The sequence below is a fragment of the Grammomys surdaster genome, unplaced genomic scaffold, assembly GCF_004785775.1.
Source record: "Grammomys surdaster isolate TR1022 unplaced genomic scaffold, NIH_TR_1.0 64, whole genome shotgun sequence".
In the NCBI taxonomy this organism is placed as follows: Eukaryota; Metazoa; Chordata; class Mammalia; order Rodentia; family Muridae; genus Grammomys; species Grammomys surdaster.
This window is the reverse complement of record NW_021604566.1, coordinates 14,910,931-14,924,794: the sequence shown is the minus strand read 5'-3', so window position 1 is coordinate 14,924,794 and position 13,864 is coordinate 14,910,931. Positions and strand designations below refer to the sequence as shown.

The 13,864-nt window shown below is 36.0% G+C and overlaps 1 protein-coding gene across 1 annotated transcript in view; it reads left to right on the top strand.

Moving 5' to 3' along the window:
- Prex2 (phosphatidylinositol-3,4,5-trisphosphate dependent Rac exchange factor 2) overlaps positions 1-13,864 on the top strand; it is a 295,598-nt gene that overhangs the window by 114,312 nt on the left and 167,422 nt on the right. Inside the window, exons 11-14 of the mRNA XM_028769792.1 lie at positions 1,905-2,005; positions 9,529-9,632; positions 10,235-10,284; positions 12,767-12,842. Of these exons, the coding sequence (XP_028625625.1) occupies positions 1,905-2,005; positions 9,529-9,632; positions 10,235-10,284; positions 12,767-12,842 (331 nt within the window). The remainder of the gene's footprint in view (positions 1-1,904; positions 2,006-9,528; positions 9,633-10,234; positions 10,285-12,766; positions 12,843-13,864) is intronic.

Below are 13,864 nucleotides of genomic sequence, written 5' to 3'. Positions count from 1 at the left end.
TGGATCAGGGAACTTGACACATTCATATAGCTAGTGGATGCTGAAGTTCATTAACAAAAGTTCACTGGAGTTATATCAATGATCAAACTGTAATCTTCCATCTTTGTTCAACTCCTGATACTGCCATTAGTTAGTATAATGGTTTGGGCCAGGTAAGTCTCTATTTCTCCTTGATCCATGAAGTTAATGGATCCATGCCCACTAGAATATTCTTTAACTATCTACCAGAAGATAGCACATGACCATCTCTGATCTGTAGGCCAGGAAACCTCAGACTGAAAGCCAATCTGAGGGAGTGGTCCTCATAGTGGGATCCCAGTTGCCTAAAGACATTAATAAGGTTCTGTATTTATGATCTGTCAACACCCCTTAGGTGAGAGCTAGTACAAAGGAAAACAGATCTAGTCCACCTTGACATATAAGACCCAGCATGCACCATAGAAGGATGGCATATTTTATGATAATTTCATGGGTACAACTTTAGGGTCCCCATGGTGATAAGTCCACTTGCTGGAGAGTCACTGAGAGTTATGGCTTTTTAGGAGCTTTTATTGCCATACTACATAGCCATAGAAGATCTTTTCTTTGTTGATAAAGCCACTTGAAAACTTACTCTGACCTCTCTCCCACATTAAAAAAAATACTACCATTTCACATCATTGTGTAAATAAGCTCTTTTTCTCATCTTCATTTTGCATTTAATGAAGTGAACTCTGAATAAATACTTATGCTTTAGCTTCATATGAACCAGTTCAACTCACTGGCCTTTGTCAGAGGCTTTGCCAGGTCCTGTGCTGACATATCTCATCCCAAGAAATTCTGTAGCAACACTATTACACTGATATTCTCAATATTTTCCCTGTGTTATCGATAAAGACATTCAGCTTGAAAAGAGAGGTCACACAGCCAGGGGCCAAAGAAACAGGGCTTGATTCTAGAACGTTATATTGCAGAATCCACGACTGTAATCATTACAAGGTATTTTACATTCTTTTTTTTTCTTCTTTCTTTTTTTTTTAGGTTTTTCAAGACAGGGTTTCTCTGTGTAGCCCTGGCTGTCCTGGAACTCACTCTGTAGACCAGGCTGGGCTCGAACTCAGAAATCTGCCTGTCTCTGCCTCCCAAGTGCTGGGATTAAAGGCTTGTGCCACCACTGCCTGGTGGTATTTTACATTCCTAAACCGTTTCTCTTTTATTTTCTTAAGTTATTTTGCTTCTTTTATTATTTCTCTTATCCTTTGTCATTCTTTATATGATTCTTATTTAATAAAAGAGTAGAAAGCCCTTTGTCCACTTTCCTGCCTTAATAAGTATTTCTTAAAGTAACCAACATACTTGTGGAGTTCTGTGTTCCTTGATTATTTGATAGAAGGTATTTGTTACCTGTGGGATCAATGGAAAAGAATGCTTTCATAATGGCCATAGCTTCAATACTCTGGGCTGTGTGCAAGTAACAAAATGATTCTGAATCACATTCATCAGTTTATGTAAATATTCAAGTGTTAGATCTTTTAAAGCATAAGCATATGAATATTTTATTTGGAAATATTTGTATTTATTGAGTATTTATCTCATTGATCTTCATGAGGATTGGCTTTTGGGGGTGGGGAGTGTCATCTTTTAACTAAATCTTTCAAATGCTCTCTTTGGGAAAGAGGGGCTCCTCGGGTATAGGTTTTTAGTGGGTACATTGTAGGAGAGGCTCAGTACATAGGGGTTCTGGAATAGACTATGACTTCTGTGGTTCTGAGCCCTATGCATGCAAAAAGAATCTCCTGGACAATGTCTTGAAAATAGTGATCATATACCTAAGATTCCTTTCATAGCTTTTTCATGATGTGTGGACCAGACATAATTCTTGGAAAGACAGAGACCTTATGGGTTCCATTGCCTTTCTCTTGCAGTGAATTTGTCTCATGGCTGTTGGAAATTGGAGAGATTCACAGGCCTGAAGAAGGCGTTCACTTGGGACAAGCATTGTTAGACAATGGGATCATCCACCATGGTGATTATTTCATTAATTTACTTTTTCTGTGTGTTCACAAATGACCTGTGTTTGAGTTCCATATCTGTTTTATGTACAGTTTTCATCATGATAGCATGGTTATTTATTTCAATGCTTTTAATACCTAATGTGTAAAGAACAGTGTATAGAGTTGCCCTTCTTTAAAATGCTCAGCCACTGCACAGGCAAAAGCCAGAATGCTAATAAGTACTAGATTGTGAAAGGAGAGATGCCTTGCTCTGACTGGAGCGTGTGAGGTTGCCTCATGGGGGCAGTAGCGTTAGAGATGGACATTGTGGAGTAAATAGAACTTAAAACTGCAGAAGTGGTATCATTTCTGAGGAACTGAGAGCATTCAGTTATAGTAGGAGTAAGGAAATAGTCAGATTACAAACTCTTAAGAACCCACCTCCAGTCACCTGTTTCCTTGGGCTATACTCTACCCTCCAAGTTTTTAGAACCTTCAAAAATAGTGCCACAATCTAGGGCCAAGAATTCAAATAAATCTGTGAGGAACAATCTATATTTAAAACACACAACAAGCTTAAGTGGAAATCTGATGTTAATATAGATGGTTTTAATCTTTCATATTCCCTAACTGAAGCTCATGTATGTATTTTGAGATAAGACTATACATTACATTATTATCTTTAATTTTTAAAGTATTTTAACCAACACACAGTAATTGAATGTACTTATGGGGTGGAGTGTGATAAATTGAGTCATGTTTGTAATATGTAATGATCAAATCAGGATGATTAGAATTTCTATGTCCTAAGACATTTACAATTTCTTTGTCTTATCTTGAACTTAATTGGTGACATAAAATTGTGGTAAGCCACTAAACCTTCAGAAATAACTTTTCCTTTCCCATTTAGGCTTGTATGTCCAGAAACACTGCATTACTGTGGTGGAATGAACACATTTGGCCCCCAAAAATTCATGTGTTTCAATACTTAGCCATAAGGAGTGGCACTATTAAAAGGTGTGGTCTTATTGGACAAGGTGTGGCCTTGTTAGAGGAAGTGTATCACTGTGTAGATGGACTTTAAGGTTTCCTATGCTCAGGTTCCACTCAGTGCAGAAGATAGTTTCCTGGCTGCCTTTAGATCAAGATATAGTCTGCCTGCATGCTGCCATGCTTCCTACCATAATGATAATGGACTGAACCTCTGAAACTGTAAGCCAACCCCAATTAAATGTTTGCCTTTCTAAGAGTTGCCTTGGTCATGGTGTCTCTTCACAGTATTGAAATCCTAAGGCAATTACCTACAAAACAAAAAAAGGTTTCTTCTATGGCAATCAGGCCACTATTGTACTGTACTGTACTGTACTACACTGTACTGTACTGTACTGTACTGTATTGTATGCCATATCTTTCCAGGCCTGTCAATTCTTGGAACTCATATTGTTCACAGAAGGCTGAATACTTTTATCCTCCTGTAGGCAAAATCCAGAATGGATGGGAGAGTGGCTCCTGAAGTTCCAGCACTTGCTATGATGCCATTGACAACCATTGGTTATGTGGGGAGGGACAGTAAGTTTTCTCCAGTGACCCCTGAAAGGCTTACTTGTGCTCCAGTAGATGGTCCTATACCTGTGAATGCGAAGGCAGCAATAAGTGGACTCAGTGGGGTAAAATAAAATGAGCATAACAACAAAGTTGTTCAGCAGGAAAATGGAGAGAACAAGATGGGGAAATAGGGTTGATTTAATCTAAATATATGCATGTTTGAAACTGTTAAAAAATAAAAAATTTAAAAAGATTGAGAAATAGAATAAAATGAACACAAAGCAGGGGAGCCTGTCAGTCCTGGTGAGTTTATCCCTGTCTGTAGGCACCACCTGACTCAGTAGCAGTGTCCTTTAAAAGCGTTGTCATACTAATTATTTTTGTGTATCTGCATGCCTTGGCATGCATTTGGCAGTTGGATGACATCTTTTGGAAATCAGTTCTCATCTTCCACCTTTTGAATTCCAGGGATTGGACTCAGGTTTTTAGCCTTGCCAGGAGGAACCTTTATCCACTGAGCTATCATTTTGGCCCAAGTAATAAAGTCTGGAAAAAAATATTCAATGCATTTTTATTAAAATTAGTTTCAAACCTGAAATGGAAGAATTTATCAGATATTTAAATTAGGGGAATTAAAAACTGTTTTAAATATTTATAGCCTTGATAATTCTTCTTCCTGAGAAATATAGCCCAGAGATCTGCCAGAATTCTTCCCTTTTTACTGTTTGAATTCGGGGCCGGGCTTGTTATAGTGTGGGCAGGATTTGATCACCTATAAAGTCACATTTTGAATCTAGCAATTTTATAAAAAGAAATCTGTTTTTAAAATGTCTATAATTCTCAGAAACTGGGAGCATGAAATCTTCTTATGCAATTTCATATTAAGAGAGTGAGTCTATTTCAATGAAGAAATAGGAACTAGATGCTCTGGTTATTGAGTTTGTGCTTCCAGCTGCACTTTTATAAAAACAGAGTTTCTAAAATAAAGTTGAATGAGTCATCTGTTTAAAAGACAGTGTGTGTGTGTGTGTGTGTGTGTGTGTGTGAGAGAGAGAGAGAGAGAGAGAGAGAGAGAGAGAGAGAGAACTATTATTCACATTGCTTATATTATTGACCTAGTCTGAGAGTCTGATATAAGATCTCACTTTCTTATGGACTCGTAGGTTGGAATAACATATGCTTTCTTTATGAAACAATGCTAATATTGTTCTTCTCTAACTAGTGGTTACAGTCAAAATACTCATGTGAGATTTCAGAACTCTCATTTGGTACATCCTGCAGTGTGTTAAAATTCGTTGTATAAGCTTCTGAGAGCTGTTAATAAAATTACTAAGGCCCTCAAGCCGGTTGTTAAACATAACTGTTATTAACATTGAAATTACATAACTAAGTATATAATGCACATGATGATGGGTTCATGAGACCTGGCATTTCCCTATTATTTCACATTTTCCTTTACCTCTGCTAAGGGGTTATGTGCAGTGAGAACACTGTCTACTGCGCCAGCTCAGTTCAGTAAGTTTTAGTGGATGGTTTGAAGTTGGCCCATGTAGGAGACTTTATACCACACATGTTAGCAAACTTTGCATCAGTTGACCTTCTTCCAAATGTGCCCTAACCTCTAATTTCTAGAAGTAATGATTACTGTGCATGCCATCTTCTGTCATAGTTGTCTGAATGATTGCAGTGAGCATTTTTTCTCATAAGGTGGTGACTGAATCCATTTTCCTGCTATAAACTGAGTGCAGACCTGAGCTGTTGCTGTTTATTCAAGGCAACATGGAAGCTCTTCAGATTGGCTCTAGGTTATGAAGATTTAATCACAAAGTCGCTTACTGCTTAGCACAGGCCTTTGAGTAGGTTAAACTCTCATTTGTTTTGGTCTGGCAAGAGTCATACATACCTGTGTTCAATTTTCTTGAAAAATCAAGATAATTTATTCCCATGACTATTATAAATTATAATAATGAATATAGGTAGATTGGGTAAAATAAATTACTGATTTTTAAAGTAATCCATTGTTGGGTTAATGTGTGTGTCCTGGACCAGTAGTTGGGTTGATACGTGTCCCGAGTCCGTCTCACCATGGGGCTAGAGCCGAACCTTGGGATCCAGCTCCAGGGGTGCTGAAGCACAGTCTGAGGTCCTGCAGGGAGCTGGAGCTAGCTCATCTGTTCTCAGGCCTTTGGAGCTCCAGGTGCTGCTAGGGGTAGAGCTGCAAAAAGCCAAGAAACAAGTGGGGGTGTAAGGGCTGGATTGATCCTCAGCTGAAGGGTGAGAAAGGGGAGAGGATCTGGCTTTGTCCTGTGGGGATGAGAGTCTCGCTTGCGTTGCTTGGGTTGGTGGTCTGCAGTGGCTGGGAACACAGAGAGTTCTTCTACAGGAGATTAGGCAGCAGCTCTGTAGGTGAAGGCCTGCTCCACTGTTCCCCCACAACAGATCTTAAAGATTTTGGTTGATTATTTTATGTGTTAGGAAGAAGCTTTTTCCTCTAAGACAATTCCATTTTTTTATTTTTGTTTTCTTATCATCATTTTAGGAATGTTTATTAAAGAGACAATTTTCCTATAACCATTCCTGGCAACCATGGCAAAGGTTAATCAACTACATTTGCATGGGGTTATTTTGCAGTTCTCTACCATGTTCTAGTGGTTTTCTATGTCTGTTTTTGTGTGAGTACCACAAGGCTTTGATTACTGAAGTCCTTGTAGTTTGTTTTGAAGTCATATTGTGTATGCTTCTAACTTCGTTCTTTGTATAACATTTTCTTGGCAACTTGAGGGTTTTTTTTTTTATTCCAAAGAGATCCTAATGTTTGTTTTGCTGTTTTTCTCTTGTTTTTATGAAACATGACATTAGAATTTTGGTAGGGATTGTGTTTGATCTTTATATCACTTTGGATATACTGGACCTTTAAGTAATAGTAATCCTTCCAATTAATGAACACAGAAAATATTTCTCTTTATATCCTCCTAAGAAAACTTCGCCAATGTTTCAGACTTTAGAACATAGGGCATTTGTTTCCTTGTCCAAATTCATTCCCAAGTCATATTTCTTAGTGCAATTATGAATGTACTTTTCTTAAGGTCTTTTGGATAGTTCATTGTCATCATTTGGAAGCGCTACTGATTTTGTGTGTTGGTTTTGTTCTCAGATGCTGACTTGTATCTTTACTAAAGCAAGTAACATATTTTTTTAAAAGTTTTTTTTTGTCCATAAAAAACATAGAGACATTTTTTTCTCTTTCCCAGTTGGATGTCTTTTTTTCTATTCCTGTTGCCGTCTTGTGAGGAATACAAGTATTACAAAATGCAATGAGTTTGCTTTTTGGGCAGTTGAAAGCCAAGACATAGGATCAGGAGCCGCAATAAAAAATGGTGTTTCTTGTAGCAAATAAAGAGAGTAGTGGGACATGGTTCCAAGCCAAGGTCTCTGACTGAAAAAAGACAGAATAATGCTGTTACTGAGGAACCTGATTAATTTTCATATATGGAAACATCCTCATTACAGGCGGAGTCTGTTGCATTCCTAAGCATGGTCATGTAATCAAGGTCATCCTTCTTTATATGTCATGTGGGTTTTAAATGGCCAATGGGAATACTCCACAGTAAAGAATTTAGCATTATAATAAGATTGTAAGTAGATCTGTCTCCAAGGAAAGGTCATCTGTTTCCCCCTCAGGAGCTTTGACACAGGACTAAAGGTTATCTCAAGAGGCAGTAGTTTCCTCTCTTCCTGTCAAGCAGCTGACAGGAGTATTGGAAAGAAAGATTAAAATATAACATTTGAAGGAAATGAATGGGCCTAGGCAATGGTATATTAAGTAAGGCAACCCAGGCTCAGGAAGAAAATACCATGCATTGTCTGTTATGAGTCCATTCTGGCCTATGTCTAATGTATGTGACCTGGTAGAAGTAAGTCTCAGGAAGCTTTAAGGGAGAGCCATAGTGAAGACAAGAGAACAGAATCCAAGTGGAACAAGGGACAAGTGGGTAGAGCAGCAGGGGACCTGAGGGGGAGTATGGAAGTCAACCAAAAAGGGTTAGAGTATATGTGAAGACCCCAGAAGGAAACCTGTAACTATGAAACCTAATTTAAAAACTATGGAAAGAAGTGGCAAGCATGAGTTTCTTCATTACATTTGGCCTCATGGGGGAAGCTTTTAGATGTTACCTTCTGACTGTAATGTCAGTTCTCGCCTCACACGTAGTCCTTTCTCTGTTGAGGTGTAGCCCTTCTATATTAAATCTACTCAGAGAGTTTACCATGAAATAGTGTTCTGTTAAATGCCTTATCTTTTGCTCATCTTATTTGTAGTTGTTAACAGTTTCATTATATTAACTTGATTTGTCAGTCCCCAAAGACAAATCTTACATGGTTATGGCTCATATTTCTCTTTGTGTCCTGTTGAGTTTGTTTCTGTCAATACCAAAGGAATAAAAAGCTTTACAACTGTTCAAACTTGATAGGAGTTTATTCTGGAGCTAAATATGAGTAAGCATAGCCTGGAGTGGTCTCCCTAAACACTATCTTCTGATGAGGTATCAATTTAATGAAATGTTTATAGTGACATAGAAGAAAGTCATAAAACAACACACTTTCAATAACATTGGTGGTGACATTGGATAGGTAGGTTAAGGCAAACATTAGGCCATGTGCTAGCTGATCCCACTTTTGTTTAACCCATTGATTGATGAGACCAGGAGTCGCTCTGTTTATACATTCCAAGAGGATTTTATCAGTTTGTCAAAGGATGTTTGGTCTCACCCAGAGGTATGCAAGAAATTGCCATTAAGCTGAAGTAGCTCAGGATAACTTGTAATTAGGTTCTGGGTTTGCAACATTCCAACCTCCCCAGGTCACTGATTCAGTCTGCCTTTGCAGGGATTGCTTCCTTCCAGGAGCCCTTGTCACAGTTTTATAGCATTTTTGTTGAGGATTTTTGCAGCTCTGTTTGTTAGTGATATTCGACTGTGATTTTATTTCACTATAATATTTGTATCTGGCTTCATAAACTGAGTTTGGAACTATTCTTTCTCTTCATTTTTTTTGGTAGAGTTTGGGAAAGATTGCATTAATTCTTTAGACATATGTTAGTCTTCACCACAGAAACCATCATTCCTGCTGATAAGAGTTTTGAGAAATGAACATTTTATCCTGTGGATGACACTGAAGACTAGCCATTCTTAAGAAGAATTTAAAAAAATGAAAGAAGTAACATGTAAAAAAAAGTGCTAATCAGTGTAAGAAGTCTTAAAATTTTGGAATCTGTTACATATTGGAAGTATTCAGTCATCTCTGGAGGTCTGAAAACAAGATGCATGGATTAGTGTATGTGTGTTCTTGGGCCCATCACGATATGATAAAATAGTTACAAGCAAGTATGCATGTCTAGGGCTGAGGATAAAAACACATAAAATAAAACAAACCAAGCAAAATAAAAACCCATAGATATCATGCTTACTATCTAAGTATCTACTCTACAAATTTTAAATTAAAATATATTCTATTTTGTGAGGCAAGGTTTTGCTCTATAACCCATGTTGATGTGGCACTTACTTTGTAGTCCAGGCTGGCCTCAAAATCACTAAGTAGGTTATTCTGGTCTTGGATTCAGCCATCCCACTGCCTCAGCCTCCCAGTTCTAGGATCATAGGCATGCACTACCACACCAGGCTGGGTGTTTGCGCTTTGATGTTTAGTTCAACCATGGGGAACTGTCAAGAAATGGGAAGCATGGATCTACATTTCCTAAGTGTCAGTACACAGTCTATTTCTGCTTATATACATGTATATATTATGCTAGCTGGATATTATTAATCTCAATCAAGTCTTCAGATCACATGGGAAGTTTCCTTGTATTAAAGAACAAAACCTTACAAATTTTGCTGTTGAAGATATTGGATTGACATTACTTTGTTGGAAAATCAGAAGCTTTTCATAAATTGTGAATAGTCAGTAAATTTAATCAGATTGTCAGTATTTTACTGTGACATTTTTATGTTCTTAGTTACCGATAAGCACCAGTTCAAGCCAGAACAAATGCTATACCGATTCCGATATGACGATGGTACATTTTACCCCAGGAGTGAGATGCAGGACGTGATTTCTAAGGTAATAGCATCTTCAGTCACTTCCATAGCAGGATTTCTGTTGCCATGCTTGGGGAAGATAGAAAAGCTACTGAGAGACTTAAAAAAGTCTTCTTATATAGGAAACTCCTAAAATATCTTATATAAGTTTTTGTCTTATTAAGATGTCTGAATTTCCAGTGTTAGATTATTTTAATTCTTTGATGTGGAACAAACTCTGGCCAAAACATTTGTATAAAATTTAAAAACAGAAGCACAAGAACAAATATAATACCCTTTTTTATTGCATCCTTCCAAATTTTATACTGAATTGTAACTAACCATATTCTAGATTTATTGCTATATGACCTTTCTGTTTGAAGTATATATTATAATTAGGAAATATTTTAAATGATCTTTTATATATGTCTTACCCATATGACAGATTCACGGCACAAGCCCTTCTTGTTCTTCAGTGACTTAACTCCTATACTTATCCTGTATTTCAATATTTGGATAGAATTTTGCTAAGATTGCATAATGGCCAAAGAAGATGGTAAAAGAGTTGATTTACTCTTCTGAAAGTTCAGAATCATGTCTCCTGAGTGATCCTATCCATTTCTGACCTGCTTTTGTTTCACACAGGGTGTAAGACTCTACTGTCGTCTTCATAGTCTGTTCACTCCAGTGGTTAGGTGAGTCGGCTTCCTAGGGGGTCATAAATGGAGATGCTTGTGTTTCATCTTAGAACTTGAGTCATTCCATTTTAAGTAATTGTTTATGTCAAATAATCCTACAATTTTGTGGCACTATATATTCAGTATCTTTTGACTTTGTTAGGCTTTCAAAACTTCTTTTATTATCTTATACCACATTCTTCAGCTGAAAATGAAATAATCCAGATTCTTTTAGTATTTAATAAATGACAGTTGAATGATCTGGAAATGATTCAGAAATTCTGTTAGTTCTAATTGTTTATAACTAGGAATATTTTTAGATCATATATTTTGGATTTTATATAATTGAACACTAGATGTATATTTTATATTTTCTTTTGTAGGCTTTTCCTCTCAAAAGGTCATTTTTGTATTGTAATATTAGGAATGATTTTAAACTCAATATACGTAATTTTGGAGCTTATTAATTTTCAAAACAAATGGATGGTCCATTTTTGAAGTGAATACATATATTTTTTAGTAATCGCTATAAAATCCCAATGTTTGCATGCAAACTTTTATTTTACATGTGTAATATCAATTCTAAGATGCTGCATAGATAGATAAATAGATAGGCAGAAGGAACATTGATAGATAGATGATAAATAGATGGATAAATGATAGGTAAATAAATGATTGATAGAGGATGGCTAAGTAGATAGATAGATGCATAGATGAGATAAACAGAAGATAGATAAGTAGTTAGATGGATGGATAGATAGATAGATAGATGATAGATAGATAGATAGATAGATAGATTTTACAGGAGTTGCTGTGTCTGCATATTGAAATTCCCTTTTATATCACATAAAGATTGTGAATAGGTTCTTCAGGAGAACTGAGTGTCTTCCTACCTAGTTTTCCTGAATAAATATCTACTTTAGCAGCAGGCTTCACAGTATAAAGTTGAGAAAGAATGAGTGTGACTTTATAATGTACTGCTGCTGTAAATCCCTCTCATGTGTTTTTAATAAATTAATATTAAATACTTAGCAATGATATATGTTCTTTTCTGCTAATCAAATAGAAGAGAATAATAGCTAACTCTTCATGTCATCTGCATGTATATAAATATGTGTATAAAAATGTTTAAGATATATTTTAAAAATTATTATTATTATTACTGCTGTATGAGAGTTTATATCAAGAAAATTACAGTCCTTAGGAACCAATAGAAAGGAATTATTCCTTGGCTAGAAATGACCATTATTTATGTGTTGTATGAGAAAATGTATGGAATTAAAACATAAAAAAGATGTTCTGTATGATAGTTACTCATTAATAAGTATGAATTTAATTTATAGAGAAAAATTTCTTGCTGATAGGAACCAGACACCCACATCTGGCCCATGACTAGCCCATTCTTTCCTGATGATGCTTCTGGAAATCAAGGTGAAAGGTGATAGCTTTTAAGAAGGTGGCAGTGGACTCAAAAGAAAGGAAAATGAATTTGATTCCTGAGGAAAGCAGTTCACCTACTGAAGGCCAGAAGTTTCAGTCACATGTCAGAGAGCTTTATGTGCATGTGGATAGAGGATATGGATATCAATTGTAAATTACTGACAGAGGTTAAAGGACAGGACATACAGGCAGGATTTATTAGTCACCTCAAGCTATTAGCAGCTTGCAACTTTGTTTGTTTGTACTTTGCAAGGATTGTCATTTTACTCATTCTCTCTTACCTGGACCTACAAAATGGAATCAATTGTAGATTCTGCCTTAGTGCACAGGTCAGTTTTTCAATGAACTTTGAATGATTTCTCAGGCCAGGAAAGTCTACTGAGCAGGAAGGAGTCTGCTGAGAGAGCCAGTCAATGCCTCAATTCCCAGGTGTGTGTGTGCATGTGTGTATGTTTGTGTGTGTGTGTGTGTTTGTGTGTGTGTGTGTTTGTGTGTGTGTGTGTGTGAGTGTGTGTGTGTGTGTGTGTGTGTAGCTCCATTGTTCCATACTTTGCTTAGACAGATTATGCAGTCTTTTTGTACCTTCTTCGGGCCTGCAAGCTTTACAGAGATCCTGTGAATAAGTACAGTGTTTATCCCCTCTCTTCTTGGAGAATATAGAGACAAGAATATTCTTAGTCTATTCTCTACACTTTGAGGATAGTTTTAGTAACCATAACTTAGGGGTAGAAATTTTATTTTGTTATTCATCTACTAATGAGATGCCATTTTTCTAGCTAGATCACCACCACATTTAATAGAAGTAATAGTCTTTTGTGTAAAAACATGTGAAAGAAAAAATGCCCTATTGTAGTCTTTTGATGGGTCAGACCTCTTTTTGTATATTGATAGATCTTTGTATCATATATTCTTTGTTTACTTCTCTTATTTATACATACACCGGCTGGATGAAAGCTCACTGGTAGATTTTTCTCTGTACACTGATACTGAATGGAAGGACTTGGCTGGGCTTACTTAGTCTCTTGTTTAACACTTGTGTTTTCTTTTTTTTTTTTAATAGGGATAAAGATTACCATTTAAGAACTTACAAATCTGTCGTCATGGCCAACAAATTGATAGACTGGTTAATTGCACAGGTAAGGAGGCCAATAGATGTTGCTCAGCTTTCTTTATTCTTAAGAAACTAACTAACTAACTAACTAACTAACTAACAAAAACAAATAAAACCAACCATGAAACATAATTTGATTATCAGTGAAGAATAGTTATGTTGGATGCTTTTTCTATTAATTTGTTTTAAATTATCTGTTTATTAGTCCTCACAAATCATTCCACTCTCCCATCTCATTTTCTCTGATACCGGCTGCGCATATATAGCACAAGCTTTATTGTTTGTGAAGTGCAGAGGGTAGACTCACTGTTGCTCAGATTCTTTGGGTCTTAATGCTGATAGCTGGTGTTGAGAAAATTTATCCTTATAAGTAAAAAAAAAAAAAATTGCTTTTAAATAAAACAAATTCACATATATAACATATCACAATAACTTTTCAAATAAAGATTTATGTAGTTACTTTCATGATAGGTCAACTAATAAGTGCTTGGATATATTCTGGTTACTAAACTCAAGACACTATGAAAATGTGATATACACTTGAACTGAACTTGCTGCCTGGGGCAGGGAGGTTGTTTGGTTGAAATGCAATTGTTATGCGTAAATATTTGAGTCGATTTCATAAGCAGCCTCACTCTTTTGTTTGAATTAAAATATTCTTATGTTCCTTTTCTGAATAGGTAACAAAATATTAAATATTAAATTAAATATTAAATATTTAAATTGAATATATGAAGTTTAAATATGAAAAATGAAATGAATCAACATTTTAAGTTAAATATCTAATTTACTATGTATAGTAATATATAAACATGGTATATATGTATACATATGCATATGTACAGTTTGAATTCTTTTGTTTAGTGTTGATTTCTAAACTCTTCAGTGTCACCTGTTTTTGTATTGCATTGAGGATAAACTTTTACAGTGAGAAATTACTGTCTTAAAGGAATCAAAGTTATTTTGAGAGGACCCTGAATCATATGTCCAGTAGCTTTCTAGTATGACAGCTTCTAACACTTTAATACTTTAATACTTTAATACTGT